The 16,789-nt window shown below is 48.8% G+C and overlaps 1 protein-coding gene across 1 annotated transcript; it reads left to right on the top strand.

Moving 5' to 3' along the window:
* The first annotated feature begins 2,814 nt into the window (after positions 1-2,814).
* LOC115131322 (proline-rich protein 36-like) lies at positions 2,815-10,211 on the top strand. Its single transcript, XM_065021038.1, has 2 exons — positions 2,815-3,032; positions 5,300-10,211. The coding sequence occupies exons 1-2, from the start codon at positions 2,815-2,817 to the stop codon at positions 10,209-10,211; spliced, it is 5,130 nt and encodes a 1,709-aa protein (XP_064877110.1).
* The last annotated feature ends 6,578 nt before the right edge of the window (positions 10,212-16,789 follow it).

Here is a 16,789-nt window from a genome sequence, read left to right as displayed (position 1 = left end):
CAGTTCTTTGCACCCCATCACTGTGCGGTATTGTTTGATTTGTGACACACATCTTTCAGCGCTCTGGGTTGCCCTGTGATTTATGCCTCCTGTGTATGATAGTTTTTGCCTGCCTCACAAATGATGCCTTTTTGCCTATTCCCTGCCTGTACTTTAGCCCTTTGGATTTCCTGTTATCTACCTATTGCCTGATCTCCCGGACTATGTTACTAGCCTTTTCCCTGCCTGTATTGTTGCCTTTGGACCCCCTGGGTATGACCTTCTGCCTGCCGCTGAACCCAACTACCTGCATCCTCCTGTGGTCCTTTACAATAAACACCTGCTGCGCCCTGCGCTTGAAACCAGCTCTCTGTCTCCCCTCGTGTTCATTACACCTGCTTAGCCATCAAAAAGTACTTTTTATTGTCAGGGAAAATGCATGGATTGTCTTATTGAAATGTCTTATTAATGTAGTGAAGTAAAAGTAGTCAAGTACAGTAATCCCCAAAAATTACTTAGTAGTACTTTATAGTACTTTCAAGTATTTTTACTTAGGTACTATACACCCGTGTGTGTGCATGTGTGAGTGAATCTCACTGATTTTTAATTTTTAATTTCACCTTTATTTAACCAGATAGGCTAGTTGAGAACAAGTTCTCATTTGCAACTGCGACCTGGCCAAGATAAAGCATAGCAATTCGACACATACAACAACACAGAGTTACACATGGAATAAACAAAACATAGTCAATAATACAGTAGAACAAAAGAAAACAAAAAGTCTATGTACAGTGAGTGCAAATGAGGTAAGATAAGGGAGTTAAGGCAAGAAATAGGCCTTGACGGTGCAGTAATTACAATATAGCAATTAAACACTGGAATGGTAGATGTGTAGAGGATGAATGTGCAAGTAGAGATACTGGGGTGCAAAGGAGCAAGATAAATAAATAAATACAGTATGGGGATGAGATAGTTGCATGGGCTGTTTACAGATGGGCTATGTACAGGTGCAGTGATCTGTGAGCTGCTCTGACAGCTGGTGCTTAAAGCTAGTGAGGGAGATATGAGTCTCCAGCTTCAGAGATTTTTGCAGTTTGTTCCAGCTGCAGAGAACTGGAAGGAAAGACGACCAAAGGAGGAATTGGCTTTGGGGGTGACCAGGGAAATATACCTGCTGGAGCGCGTGCTACGAGTGGGTGCTGCTATGGTGACCAGTGAGCTGAGATAAGGTGGGGTTTTACCTAGCAAAGACTTGTAGATGACCTGGAGCCAGTGGGTTTGGCGACGAGTATAAAGCGAGGGCCAACCAACGAGAGCGTACAGGTCGCAATGGTGGGTAGTGTATGGGGCTTTGGTGACAAAACAGATGGCACTGTGATAGACTGCATCCAGTTTGTTGAGTAGAGTGTTGGAGGTTATTTTATAGATGACATCACCGAAGTCAAGGATCGGTAGGATGGTCAGTTTTACGAGGGTATGTTTGGCAGCATGAGTGAAGGATGCTTTGTTGCGATATAGGAAGCCAATTCTAGATTTCATTTTGGATTGGAGATGCTTAATGTGAGTCTGGAAGGAGAGTTTACAGTCTAACCAAACACCTAGGTATTTGTAGTCGTCCACATATTCTAAGTCAGAGCCGTCCAGAGTAGTGATGCTGGACGGGCGAGCAGGTGTGGGCAGAGATCGGTTGAAGAGCATGCATTTAGTTTTACTTGCGTTTAAGAGCAGTTGGAGGCCACGGAAGGAGAGTTGTATGGCATTGAAGCTCGTCTGGAGGTTAGTTAACACAGTGTCCAAAGAAGGGCCAGAAGTATACAGAATGGTGTCGTGATCTACTGCAGCTTTGTAAATAAACTTGAGTAAAATAATTGACTTCCTCTCTGTTAGAAACTGTCAGCTTCATTTGAAGTGTGTGATTCTGATTGACACTCCTCAGGGGGATGAAAAACAATCAAATTAGTTTTTAACGACCCTGAAGTTAATTACTCATTAAGGTAATGCTGTCTAATTAGAGGAGGCACTAATCTTCAGAAATGTCCCTTCAAGGCAGCTGTAGGCCATAGGCTGAGGAAACAAGATTGAGACACTTCCAGACACCGTTCTCATTCATGGTAACTTTACTATGTTCTTGCATACTAGAAGGTACTTAATACCTTTTACAGTTTTAATGCAATTTAAGAGGGGAAAATAATGGAGGTTTTTTTTGTTGCAAAATTGAATATTTACAGTAAAACCATACTAGTATTTATGCTACTCTTAATTTAGTAGTGTAGGTAACAGTCTCTCAAATCTTGTCATTAGGCCTATAGGTGTATTCCTGAGGCTCAAACCCTGAGCAGGTCTCATCAGGAATCATTCAACTTAATTTAATCTCATAACCTTTCAACCTAACGTCTCAATATATTTCTTCATGAAATCCATAAAGGACCATGTAATCATACATCATAGGGATGAATGTCCCTGATCTGAATTGTAATCACAATGGCCATAGGTCCAGCAAATAGCCTATGGTAGACTTACTTTACGATGATGGTTTAGGAGGAGTCAAACATACATAAAATATGCTGAATGGTTCCTTCCTTGGAAATCTAAGGAATAATCTGGCCCAGTAGGTCAGATCACATAAAAGAGGTACTGATATGGCCTGCTGAGATTAATACTAGTGTGTCATAATGGTGGGAACACTGCAATATACTGCAGAGCCTCTGCACTGCATAGCCTGCAGTCAACACTGTTTGCTATCTTTCACTTGAGTCAGATACCAACAACTGAGCAATAAACCCTGCAGCTTTCTACTTCCCCCACACACACACGTTCCAGATCCCAACCTGTACCATGACTGGCTGCATCACCACTTGGTATGGCAACTCCTCGGCATCCGACCCCAAGGCGCTACAGAGGGTAGTGTGTACGACCCAGTTCATCACTGGGACCGAGCTTCCTGTCATACAGGACCTCAATACCAGGCAGTGTCCGTGGAAGCATCTAACAATTGTCAAAGACTCCAGCCATCCAAGTCCCACTCTGTTCTTTCTGCTACCGCATGGCAAGCGGTACCGGAGCGCCAAGTCTGGGACCAAAAGGCTCCTGAACTGCTTCTACCCCAAAGCCATAAGACGCTGAACAGTTCATTAAACGGCTACCCGGACTTTCTGCTTTTCACCTACATGTACAGTACATACCACTTCAATCAATCACCTAACCAAACCTAAATGTTCATATTACCTCAATCAATCACCACAACTACCTCATACCCCAGTACACTGACTCAGAACTGGTACTCCTTGTAGATAGCCTATATGTAGCCTCGCTATTATTTTATTGTGTTACTATTTTTTATTTGTATCTATTTGTAAATGTGCTTACTTTTTAACTGTATTGTTGGGTAAGGGCTCGTAAGTAAGCATTTCACGGTAAAGTCTACAAGTTGTTGTATTTGGCGCATGTGACAAATAACATTTGATTTGACTCACTAATCCTGTTTCACAAGTTCAGGGTTGTTGCACTCCTTGGGAAGAGAAAGGCTCTTTCTAGAGATACCAGTCTGAAAAAAGATAAACTGTCAGAAGATAATGAACAGTACACAATACAGCGCCCCACAGAGTTCACATTATACCACAGGAGGTTGGTGCCACCTTAATTGGGTAGGATGAGCTCGTGGTAATGGCTGGAGAGGAATCAGTGGAATGGTTTCCATGTGTTTGATGCCATTCCATCGACTCCGTTCCGGTATGGCTCATGACATGAAAGCTCATCACTGCACAATGAACACAGTATGCTGTTACTCAGTTGGCCCCTGAAACTGCTTTAGCTGGTTTCATGAGAGTGCTATAAAATAACATTGTAACGATTTAGTGAGGTCAGTAGGATAGCTGTCGAACACCTGAATAAAATAAGACTGGTGCACAGGAAGTGCATGTCAGAGGAGGATGGTGGGAGGAGCTATAGGAGGATGAGCTCATTGTAATGGCTGGAGAGTAATTAATGGAACGGTATCAGACACGTCAAACATGGAAACCACACGTTTTACTCAATTCCATTCATTTCATTCCAGCCAATACAATGATACCATCCTCCCATAGCTCCTCCCACCAGCTTCTACTGGTGTGTGAGTGTGTGTGTGTGGATGTTGATTTACACACAGTAAAGTAACTCAGACCTGTAGTGAAGGGTAAGGAAACCTTGAAGTAGCGTTCAAATGCATTCCTCTTCTTAGAACACTTCCCCATCAATACATGCCGAGCAGTTGTCATACCAAGTGTTGATGCAGCCAGTCACCCTCAGGGGTGTGTGCTTAGTTCCCTCCTGTACTCCCTGTTCACCCACGACTGCGTGGCCAAATACATCTCCAACACCATCATTAAGTTGACAACACAACAGCTTTAGGGCTGATCACCGACAACGATGATACAGCCTAAAGGGAGGAGGTCAGAGACCTGGGAGTGTGGTACCAGGACAACAACCTTTCCCTCAATGTGAGCAAGACAAAGGAGCTCATCGTGGACTACAAGAAAAGGCTGACCGAACAGGCCCCCATTAACATCGACGGGGCTGTAGTGGAGCGGGTCGAGAGTTTCCACATCACCAACGAACTATCATGGTCCAAACTATCACACCAAGACCGTCGTGAAGAGGGCACGACAACACCTTTACCGCCTCAAGAGACTGAAAAGATTTGGCATGGGTCCCCAGATCCTCAAAAAGTTCTACAGCTGCACCATTGAGAGTATGACTGGTTGCATCACTGCCTGGTATGGCAACTGCTCGGTATCTGACTGTAAGGCGCTACAGAGGGTAGTGCGAACAGCACAGTACATCACTGGGGCCAAGCTTCCTGCCATCCAGGACCAATATATTAGGCGGTGTCAGAGGAAAGGGCAAAAAATTGTCAAAGACTCCAGTCACCAAAGTCTCTCTGTTACCGCACGGCAAGCGGTACCAGAGCTCCAAGTCTAGGACCAAAAGGCTCCTTAACAGCTTCTACCCCCAAGCCATAAGAACGCTGAACAGTTAATCAACTGGCTACCTGGACTATTTACCCCCCCCCCCCCCCTTAACTCTTTCTTGAACTGCACTGTTGGTTAAGGGCTTGTAAGTAAGCATTTCACGGCAAGGTTGTATTTGGCAAATAAAGTATGATTTGAATAACAACATGACCTGTCATTTATTATTTGGATATAGGCTATAGTGTCCTTCCTTCAGTTTTTCCATACTCCAGGTGCTCCTTAGGGCCTAATCTCCTCTGTTCTGAATGCAGAGAATTATTGAAGGACTTCAATTAGAATTGACCGCAACCCTGCTGTCCAAGCCTTTGTGTCAGGCCCCCAGTCACCCCAGCCAACCCTGCTGTCCAAGCCTTTGTGTCAGGCCCCCAGTCACCCCAGCCAACCCTGCTGTCCAGGCCTTTGTGTCAGGCCCCCAGTCACCCCAGCCAACCCTGCTGTCCAGGCCTTTGTGTCAGGCCCCCAGTCACCCCAGCCAACCCTGCTGTCCAGGCCTTTGTGTCAGGCCCCAGTCACCCCAGCCAACCCTGCTGTCCAGGCCTTTGTGTCAGGCCCCCAGTCACCCCAGCCAACCCTGCTGTCCAGGCCTTTGTTTCAGGCCCCAGTCACCCCAGCCAACCCTGCTGTCCAGGCCTTTGTGTCAGGCCCCCAGTCACCCCAGCCAACCCTGCTGTCCAGGCCTTTGTGTCAGGCCCCCAGTCACCCCAGCCAACCCTGCTGTCCAGGCCTTTGTGTCAGGCCCCCAGTCACCCCAGCCAACCCTGCTGTCCAGGCCTTTGTGTCAGGCCCCCAGTCACCCCAGCCAACCCTGCTGTCCAGGCCTTTGTGCTGTCCAGGCCCCCAGTCACCCCAGCCAACCCTGCTGTCCAGGCCTTGTGTCAGGCCCCCAGTCACCCCAGCCAACCCTGCTGTCCAGGCCTTTGTGTCAGGCCCCAGTCACCCCAGCCAACCCTGCTGTCCAGGCCTTTGTGTCAGGCCCCCAGTCACCCCAGCCAACCCTGCTGTCCAGGCCTTTGTGTCAGGCCCCCAGTCACCCCAGCCAACCCTGCTGTCCAGGCCTTTGTGTCAGGCCCCCAGTCACCCCAGCCAACCCTGCTGTCCAGGCCTTTGTGTCAGGCCCCAGTCACCCCAGCCAACCCTGCTGTCCAGGCCTTTGTTTCAGGCCCCCAGTCACCCCAGCCAACCCTGCTGTCCAGGCCTTTGTGTCAGGCCCCCAGTCACCCCAGCCAACCCTGCTGTCCAGGCCTTTGTGTCAGGCCCCCAGTCACCCCAGCCAACCCTGCTGTCCAGGCCTTTGTGTCAGGCCCCCAGTCACCCCAGCCAACCCTGCTGTCCAGGCCTTTGTGTCAGGCCCCCAGTCACCCCAGCCAACCCTGCTGTCCAGGCCTTTGTGTCAGGCCCCCAGTCACCCCAGCCAACCCTGCTGTCCAGGCCTTTGTGTCAGGCCCCCAGTCACCCCAGCCAACCCTGCTGTCCAGCCAACACCTGCTGTCCAGGCCTTTGTGTCAGGCCCCAGTCACCCCAGCCAACCCTGCTGTCCAGGCCTTTGTGTCAGGCCCCCAGTCACCCCAGCCAACCCTGCTGTCCAGGCCTTTGTGTCAGGCCCCCAGTCACCCCAGCCAACCCTGCTGTCCACCTCAGGCCCCCAGTCACCCCAGCCAACCCTGCTGTCCAGGCCTTTGTGTCAGGCCCCCAGTCACCCCAGCCAACCCTGCTGTCCAGGCCTTTGTGTCAGGCCCCAGTCACCCCAGCCAACCCTGCTGTCCAGGCCTTTGTGTCAGGCCCCCAGTCACCCCAGCCAACCCTGCTGTCCAGGCCTTTGTGTCAGGCCCCCAGTCACCCCAGCCAACCCTGCTGTCCAGGCCTTTTTCAGGCCCCCAGTCACCCCAGCCAACCCTGCTGTCCAGGCCTTTGTGTCAGGCCCCCAGTCACCCCAGCCAACCCTGCTGTCCAGGCCTTTGTGTCAGGCCCCAGTCACCCCAGCCAACCCTGCTGTCCAGGCCTTTGTGTCAGGCCCCCAGTCACCCCAGCCAACCCTGCTGTCCAAGCCTTTGTGTCAGGCCCCCTGTCCAGTCACCCCAGCCAACCCTGCTGTCCAGGCCTTTGTGTCAGGCCCCCAGTCACCCCAGCCAACCCTGCTGTCCAAGCCTTTGTGTCAGGCCCCAGTCACCCCAGCCAACCCTGCTGTCCAGGCCTTTGTGTCAGGCCCCCAGTCACCCCAGCCAACCCTGCTGTCCAAGCCTTTGTGTCAGGCCCCCAGTCACCCCAGCCAACCCTGCTGTCCAGGCCTTTGTGTCAGGCCCCCAGTCACCCCAGCCAACCCTGCTGTCCAGGCCTTTGTGTCAGGCCCCAGTCACCCCAGCCAACCCTGCTGTCCAGGCCTTTGTGTCAGGCCCCAGTCACCCCAGCCAACCCTGCTGTCCAGGCCTTTGTGTCAGGCCCCCAGTCACCCCAGCCAACCCTGCTGTCCAAGCCTTTGTGTCAGGCCCCCAGTCACCCCCCCAGCCAGCCAACCCTGCTGTCCAGGCCTTTGTGTCAGGCCCCCAGGCACCCCAGCCAACCCTGCTGTCCAAGCCTTTGTGTCAGGCCCCCAGTCACCCCAGCCAACCCTGCTGTCCAGGCCTTTGTGTCAGGCCCCCAGTCACCCCAGCCAACCCTGCTGTCCAAGCCTTTGTGTCAGGCCCCCAGTCACCCCAGCCAACCCTGCTGTCCAGGCCTTTGTGTCAGGCCCCCAGTCACCCCAGCCAACCCTGCTGTCCAGGCCTTTGTGTCAGGCCCCCAGTCACCCCAGCCAACCCTGCTGTCCAGGCCTTTGTGTCAGGCCCCCCCAGTCACCCCAGCCAACCCTGCTGTCCAGGCCTTTGTTTCAGGCCCCCAGTCACCCCAGCCAACCCTGCTGTCCAGGCCTTTGTGTCAGGCCCCAGTCACCCCAGCCAACCCTGCTGTCCAGGCCTTTGTGTCAGGCCCCCAGTCACCCCAGCCAACCCTGCTGTCCAGGCCTTTGTGTCAGGCCCCCAGTCACCCCAGCCAACCCTGCTGTCCAGGCCTTTGTGTCAGGCCCCCAGTCACCCCAGCCAACCCTGCTGTCCAGGCCTTTGTGTCAGGCCCCCAGTCACCCCAGCCAACCCTGCTGTCCAGGCCTTTGTGTCAGGCCCCCAGTCACCCCAGCCAACCCTGCTGTCCAGGCCTTTGTGTCAGGCCCCCAGTCACCCCAGCCAACCCTGCTGTCCAGGCCTTTGTGTCAGGCCCCCAGTCACCCCAGCCAACCCTGCTGTCCAGGCCTTTGTGTCAGGCCCCCAGTCACCCCAGCCCCCTGCTGTCCAGGCCTTTGTGTCAGGCCCCCAGTCACCCCAGCCAACCCTGCTGTCCAAGCCTTTGTGTCAGGCCCCCAGTCACCCCAGCCAACCCTGCTGTCCAGGCCTTTGTGTCAGGCCCCCAGTCACCCCAGCCAACCCTGCTGTCCAGGCCTTTGTGTCAGGCCCCCAGTCACCCCAGCCAACCCTGCTGTCCAAGCCTTTGTGTCAGGCCCCAGTCAGGCCCCAGTCACCCCAGCCAACCCTGCTGTCCAGGCCTTTGTGTCAGGCCCCCAGTCACCCCAGCCAAACCAGGCCTGGCCCCCAGTCACCCCAGCCAACCCTGCCTGTCCCAGGCCTTTGTGTCAGGCCCCCAGTCACCCCAGCCAAACCACCTGGCCCCCCAGTCACCCCAGCCAACCCTGCTGTCCAGGCCTTTGTGTCAGGCCCCCAGTCACCCCAGCCAAACCACCTGGCCCCCAGTCACCCCAGCCAACCCTGCTGTCCAGGCCTTTGTGTCAGGCCCCCAGTCACCCCAGCCAACCCTGCTGTCCAGGCCTTTGTGTCAGGCCCCCAGTCACCCCAGCCAACCCTGCTGTCCAGGCCTTTGTGGCCTTTGTGTCAGGCCCCCAGTCACCCCAGTGGCACCCCCAGCCAACCCTGCTGTCCAGGCCTTTGTGTCAGGCCCCCAGTCACCCCAGCCAAACCTGCTGTCCAGGCCTTTGTGTCAGGCCCCAGTCACCCCAGCCAACCCTGCTGTCCAGGCCTGTGTCAGGCCCCAGTCACCCCAGCCAACCCTGCTGTCCAGGCCTTTGTGTCAGGCCCCAGTCACCCCAGCCAAACCACTGGCCCCCAGTCACAGCCAACCCTGCCTCCAGGCCTTGTGTCAGGCCCCCAGTCACCCCAGCCAACCCTGCTGTCCAGGCCTTTGTGTCAGGCCCCAGCCCCAGTCACCCCAGCCAACCCTGCTGTCCAGGCCTTTGTGTCAGGCCCCCAGTCACCCCAGCCAACCCTCCTGTCCAGGCCTTTGTGTCAGGCCCCCAGTCACCCCAGCCAACCCTGCTGTCCAGGCCTTTGTGTCAGGCCCCCAGTCACCCCAGGCCTTTGTGTCACCCCAGTCACCCCAGCCAACCCTGCTGTCCAGGCCTTTGTGTCAGGCCCCAGTCACCCCAGCCAACCCTGCTGTCCAAGCCTTTGTGTCAGGCCCCCAGTCACCCCAGCCAACCCTGCTGTCCAGGCCTTTGTGTCAGGCCCCCAGTCACCCCAGCCAACCCTGCTGTCCAAGCCTTTGTGTCAGGCCCCCAGTCACCCCAGCCAACCCTGCTGTCCAAGCCTTTGTGTCAGGCCCCCAGTCACCCCAGCCAACCCTGTTGTCCAAGCCTTTGTGTCAGGCCCCCAGTCACCCCAGCCAACCCTGCTGTCCAGGCCTTTGTGTCAGGCCCCCAGTCACCCCAGCCAACCCTGCTGTCCAAGCCTTTGTGTCAGGCCCCCAGTCACCCCAGCCAACCCTGCTGTCCAAGCCTTTGTGTCAGGCCCCCAGTCACCCCAGCCAACCCTGCTGTCCAAGCCTTTGTGTCAGGCCCCCAGTCACCCCAGCCAACCCTGCTGTCCAAGCCTTTGTGTCAGGCCCCCAGTCACCCCAGCCAACCCTGCTGTCCAAGCCTTTGTTTCAGGCCCCCAGTCACCCCAGCCAACCCTGCTGTCCAAGCCTTTGTGTCAGGCCCCCAGTCACCCCAGCCAACCCTGCTGTCCAAGCCTTTGTGTCAGGCCCCCAGTCACCCCAGCCAACCCTGCTGTCCAAGCCTTTGTGTCAGGCCCCCAGTCACCCCAGCCAACCCTGCTGTCCAAGCCTTTGTGTCAGGCCCCCAGTCACCCCAGCCAAACCACCTGGCCACGAGCCACAGCCAGGGGAGGGGTGGTAATACTCATACTGTAGGACCTAGGTGTGAACAACCCTGCTGTCCAAGCCTTTGTGTCAGGCCCCCAGTCACCCCAGCCAAACCACCTGGCCACGAGCCACAGCCAGGGGAGGGGTGGTAATACTCATACTGTAGGACCTAGGTGTGAACAACCCTGCTGTCCAAGCCTTTGTGTCAGGCCCCCAGTCACCCCAGCCAAACCACCTGGCCACGAGCCACAGCCAGGGGAGGGGTGGTAAAACTCACACTGTAGGACCTAGGTGTGAACAACGCCAAAGCCCAGACTGAGCCTTGTTCACATCCTGTGGAAGAATGTCACAAATACAAACCTGACCAGCACACACAGACTGAATGCGACATATGGTTTATAAGTCTGAGTGTTCCAGATAGTAGAGGATGATTGGGAATGTAACATGGATAATTCTTTACAGGAAAGCATTATACTGTAGGATTTAGTGGAACATTAGATATGTGTGGAAGTGTGCGTTAAAGGAATAAAATAGTACTACTATGAAGGTTCAAATGCAGAGACGTGACCAAAGGTTATTCTCACAATGACAAGCCACAGGAAGAAACCATCCAAGTCTCATGCTACCCCCGTGTGGCAAAATAAATACAAACAAATTATTCAAAAAGACAATTTGCTGGCCTACAGCCTCTTCCCTTAAACCAGGGATGTCAATGTCATTCCATGGAGGGCCTAGTGTCTGCTGGTTTTTATTCTTTATTTTCAATTAAGACTTAGACAACCACGTGAGGAGAGTTCCTTACCAATCAGTGGCCTTAATCAATCAAGGACTGGGGAGGAGCGATAACCCGCAGACATTCGGCCCTCTGTGGAATGAGTTTAACACTTGCCCTAAACAGAGAAATGCCCCAAACACATCCTGAAAGAGTTTACCTTTAGAATACCACATGACATTTTCTGAGTTCTCATCAAACCAAGTTTCTTGATGAGTATGCATTGATGGTTAAGGGCTTGTAAGTTAGAATTTCCTGGTATGGTCTACACCTGTTGTATTCGGCGCATGTGACAAATAAAATGTGATTTGCTCCATAGAAATATAATTACAATAAATGGCTAAGGCCCTCAGATCACTGAAATTGACTGGACATTTGTGTAATCCTATGTCTATGGCATGCTCAATGGTGACATTTCTGCTTTATACTGAAGATGATGACCTAAGGGCCGGAGATATGGCCCAATGACCAGAGATATTTTCTCCCTTAGATACACATTGGAAGAATGTTAGAGCACCATGTGTCTTTATCTTGGCCCTACATGAAGGGGCTGTGCTAACTTTGTAAATATGTGCAGGAACAGGGGATTAGACCCCGTGAGTCTGCATGTGTCACGGCAGATGTCCTCCTCTTCCTCTGAAGAGGTGAAACAAGGATCGGACCAAAATGCAGCGTGGTAGGTGTCCATGGTTTTTAATAAGAAAAATTAAACATGAACACAAATACAAAATAATAAAGTGAACTGGCAACAAAACAGTCCCGTGTGGCACAAACACTGACACAGGAAACAATCACCCACAAAATACCCAAAGAATATGGCTGCCTAAATATGGTGCATGCATGGTGATGTACAGGGATGGTACTGTGTCCCCAATCACACACTGTAGATAAACACTAAATTAACTAATATAGAGTCAGGATGAAAAGTGGTCAACACTAGTTTTAGATGAACTCTGTTGGTTTGTATTATAAATCCCACTTTATACAGCCTGTAATCATACTAGGGTTATTGTTAATAATAAATGAATGTAGTTAATACATTTTTGATGGCAGAGACTGTGCCCTTAATGTTACCTGATACCATTTTTTTCGGTGTTGTGTGGAATTAGTGAGGTGTGATGTGGAAAGGTAAAGGCGTTTAATTGCATATTAAGCTTATTAACACAGCACTATGTTCTACAACTTGATAAATGTTTTAGTTACATGAGCATGACCTAAATATACCAGACACTTGAGTCGTCAGTGCAAGTGCTCATAGCTTCCATTGGCTATAATACAAATCCTAATGGTCTGCTGTCATACCTCCCACATGTATTATTCTTAACACTTTACACATGATACACAAAAATTGTGCTTAAAAGTTCTGCCAAGCTCCTTATCACTGCAATGTTATAGAAGAGTTATCAGCAACACTTATAGAGCTTAGAGGAAAGCTTACTTCATTGGCAGTTTACAAATTGCACTTAATCCTTACCAAAAAGTATTGTTTCTCAAACCATCTTTGTAAAGACACACTGCCCCCCTGTATGGTCTGGGGAGTAAGAGTTCATAGTACGAGATTAAATGGACTACTATTCAAAGCCTTCCGAAAAATGGTAAGTGCAGGTAGCCAATCTGTTTTGTGAGAAAGTCTGTGATATCATTATTCTATGCTTTCTCTCTCTTTCTTTCCACCTGGGATGTTTCTACAATTTCACAAACAGAAATAACTTTCCCGGAGCACTGATCAGAAAAACATGCGTAGTAAAAAAGAACAATAAAGGATTTCTCTAGCTACATCACCATGACGCACCTACATCACCATGACGCACCTACATCACCATGACGCACCTACATCACCATGACGCACCTACATCACCATGACGCACCTACATCACCATGAGCCACATTAAAACAGTATCAATATGATACAGCATCATCGATTTTCGGAAAACAGAAAACTCTTCCCAACTTACCTATTTCAAGGATAGAATCATGTGACAACCTGCCAGGTCTTGGATGAAAAACTGACTTCGGGAAAGTGTGTTTGTGAAAACAAAAGAGCAATAAAAAACCATTCAAATCTAATTTTATTGGTCACATACACATAGTTAGCAGATGTTATTGGTCACATACACATGGTTAGCAGATGTTATTGGTCACATACACATGGTTAGCAGATGTTATTGGTCACATACACATGGTTAGCAGATGTTATTGGTCACATACACATGGTTAGCAGATGTTATTGGTCACATACACATGGTTAGCAGATGTTATTGGTCACATACACATGGTTAGCAGATGTTATTGGTCACATACACATGGTTAGCAGAGGTTATTGGTCACATACACATGGTTAGCAGATGTTATTGGTCACATACACATGGTTAGCAGATGTTATTGATCACATACACATGGTTAGCAGATGTTATTGATCACATACACATGGTTAGCAGATGTTATTGGTCACATACACATGGTTAGCAGATGTTATTGGTCACATACACATGGTTAGCAGATGTTATTGGTCACATACACATGGTTAGCAGATGTTATTGGTCACATACACATGGTTAGCAGATGTTATTGGTCACATACACATGGTTAGCAGATGTTATTGATCACATACACATGGTTAGCAGATGTTATTGATCACATACACATGGTTAGCAGATGTTATTGGTCACATACACATGGTTAGCAGATGTTATTGATCACATACACATGGTTAGCAGATGTTATTGATCACATACACATGGTTAGCAGATGTTATTGGTCACATACACATGGTTAGCAGATGTTATTGGTCACATACACATGGTTAGCAGATGTTATTGATCACATACACATGGTTAGCAGATGTTATTGATCACATACACATGGTTAGCAGATGTTATTGATCACATACACATGGTTAGCAGATGTTATTGATCACATACACATGGTTAGCAGATGTTATTGGTCACATACACATGGTTAGCAGATGTTATTGGTCACATACACATGGTTAGCAGATGTTATTGGTCACATACACATGGTTAGCAGATGTTATTGATCACATACACATGGTTAGCAGATGTTATTGATCACATACACATGGTTAGCAGATGTTATTGGTCACATACATACATGGTTAGCAGATGTTATTGATCACATACACATGGTTAGCAGATGTTATTGGTCACATACACATGGTTAGCAGATGTTATTGGTCACATACACATGGTTAGCAGATGTTATTGATCACATACACATGGTTAGCAGATGTTAATGGTCACATACACATGGTTAGCAGATGTTATTGGTCACATACACATGGTTAGCAGATGTTATTGGTCACATACACATGGTTAGCAGATGTTATTGGTCACACACACATGGTTAGCAGATGTTATTGGTCACATACACATGGTTAGCAGATGTTATTGGTCACATACACATGGTTAGCAGATGTTATTGGTCACATACACATGGTTAGCAGATGTTATTGGTCACATACACATGGTTAGCATATGTTATTGGTCACATACACATGGTTAGCATGGTTAGCAGATGTTATTGGTCACATACACATGGTTAGCAGATGTTATTGATCACATACACATGGTTAGCAGATGTTATTGATCACATACACATGGTTAGCAGATGTTATTGGTCACATACACATGGTTAGCAGATGTTATTGATCACATACACATGGTTAGCAGATGTTATTGGTCACATACACATGGTTAGCAGATGTTATTGGTCACATACACATGGTTAGCAGATGTTATTGATCACATACACATGGTTAGCAGATGTTAATGGTCACATACACATGGTTAGCAGATGTTATTGGTCACATACACATGGTTAGCAGATGTTATTGTGAGGGTAGTGAAATGCTTGTGCTTTTAGATCCGACAGTGCAGCAGTATCTATCAGGTAATATCTAACAATTCCACAACAAAACCTAATATCTAACCAATTCCACAACAAAACCTAATATCTAACAATTCCACAACAAAACCTAATATCTAACCAATTCCACAACAAAACCTAAAACCTAATATCTAACCATCTATTCCACAACAAAACCTAATATCTAACCAATTCCACAACAAAACCTAATATCTAACCAATTCCACAACAAAACCTAATATCTAACCAATTCCACAACAAAACCTAATATCTAACCAATTCCACAACAAAACCTAATATCTAACCAATTCCACAACAAAACCTAATATCTAACCAATTCCACAACAAAACCTAATATCTAACCAATTCCCACAACAAAACCTAATATCTAACCAATTCCACAACAAAACCTAATATCTAACCAATTCCACAACAAAACCTAATATCTAACCAATTCCACAACAAAACCTAATATCTAACCAATTCCACAACAAAACCTAATATCTAACCAATTCCACAACAAAACCTAATATCTAACCAATTCCACAACAAAACCTAATACACACAATCTAGTAAAGGAATGGGATGAGAATATATAAGTGTAAAATGTATGGATGAGCAGTGACAAAGCAGCTAAGATGCAATAGATAGTAAAGAATAGAGGGTGAAGGACACAGTACATATGTATGAGATGAGTAATGCGAGATATGTAAACATTCTTAAAATGGCATTATTAAAGTGACAAGTGTTCCATTTATTAAAGTGGCCAATGATATTCAGTCTGTATGTAGGCAGCCACCTCTCTATGCTAGTGGTGGCTGTTAAACAATCTAATGGCCTTGAGATAGAAGCTGTTTTTCAATCTCTCTGTTCCAGCTCTGATGCACCTGTACTGACCTCACCTTCTGGATGGAAGCGGGGTGGAAGCGGGGTCCACGATCATCTCCTTTATTTTGTTGACGTTGAGCGAGAAGTTATTTTCCTGACACCACACTCCGAGTGCCCTCACCTCCTCCCTGTAGGCCGTCTCGTCATTGTTGATAATCAAGCCTACCACTGTAGTGTTGTCTACAAACTTGATGATTGAGTTGGAGGCGTGCATGGCCACGTAGTCATGGGTGAACAGGGAGTACAGGAGAGGGCTGAGAACGCACCCTTGTGTGGCCCCAGTGTTGAGGATCAGCGGGGTGGAGATGTTGCTTCCTACCTTCACCACCTGGGTGCGGCCCGTCAGAAAGTCCAGGACCCAGTTGCACAGGGCGGGGTTGAGATCCAGGTTATCAAGCTTAATGACAAGTTTGGAGGGTACTATGGTATTAAATGCTGAGCTGTAGTCAATGAACAGCATTCTTACATAGGTATTCCTCTTGTCCAGGAGGGATAGGGCAGTGTGCAGTGTGATGGCAATTGCATCATCAGTGGACCTATTGGGGCGGTAAGCAAATTAGAGTGGTGGGGTACGAGGTAATTGAGGTAGATACAGTATGTACATATAGGGATAAAGGTAGGGATAAAGTGACAAGGCAAAATGATAGATAATTAACAGTAGCAGCAGCGTATTTGATGAGTCAAAGGAGTTAGTGCAAAAAGGGTCAATGCAGATAGTCTGGGTAGCTATTTGGTTAACTATTTAACAAACTATTTAGCAGTGTTATGGCTTGGGGTAAAAGATTAAGATCCTATACCTGTACCCTCTGTAGCGCATTGAGGTCAGTGCCAAGTCATTACCATTCCAAGCAGTGATGCAGCCAATCAAGATGCTCTCAATGATGCAGCTGTAGAACTTTATTTTTTACTTATCTGAGTTACAGTCTTGTCCCATTGCTGCAACTCCCTTACAGACTCGGGAGAGGTGAAGGTCGAGAGTCCTCCAAAAACACAACCCCGCCAAGATGCACTGCTTCTTGCCACAATTTTTGCATCCTGTAGTACAAACTCAAAAAAGTTCTGGGACACTGTAAAGTTCCAT

Source organism: Oncorhynchus nerka, linkage group LG7 (genome assembly GCF_034236695.1).
Source record: "Oncorhynchus nerka isolate Pitt River linkage group LG7, Oner_Uvic_2.0, whole genome shotgun sequence".
In the NCBI taxonomy this organism is placed as follows: domain Eukaryota; kingdom Metazoa; phylum Chordata; class Actinopteri; order Salmoniformes; family Salmonidae; genus Oncorhynchus; species Oncorhynchus nerka.
The sequence above is the reverse complement of the archived record's forward strand: the minus strand, read 5'-3'. Positions and strand labels throughout refer to the sequence as shown.

What these genes read in the sequence shown, in the direction of transcription:
- LOC115131322 (XM_065021038.1), top strand. Translation starts at nt 2,815, where the DNA reads ATGACTGGCTGCATCACCACTTGGTATGGCAACTCCTCGGCATCCGAC. An exon ending in CTGCTACCGCATGGCAAGCG is followed by an intron (nt 3,033 to 5,299) that starts GTACCGGAGCGC and finishes CCTTTGTGTCAG; the next exon opens with GCCCCCAGTCACCCCAGCCA.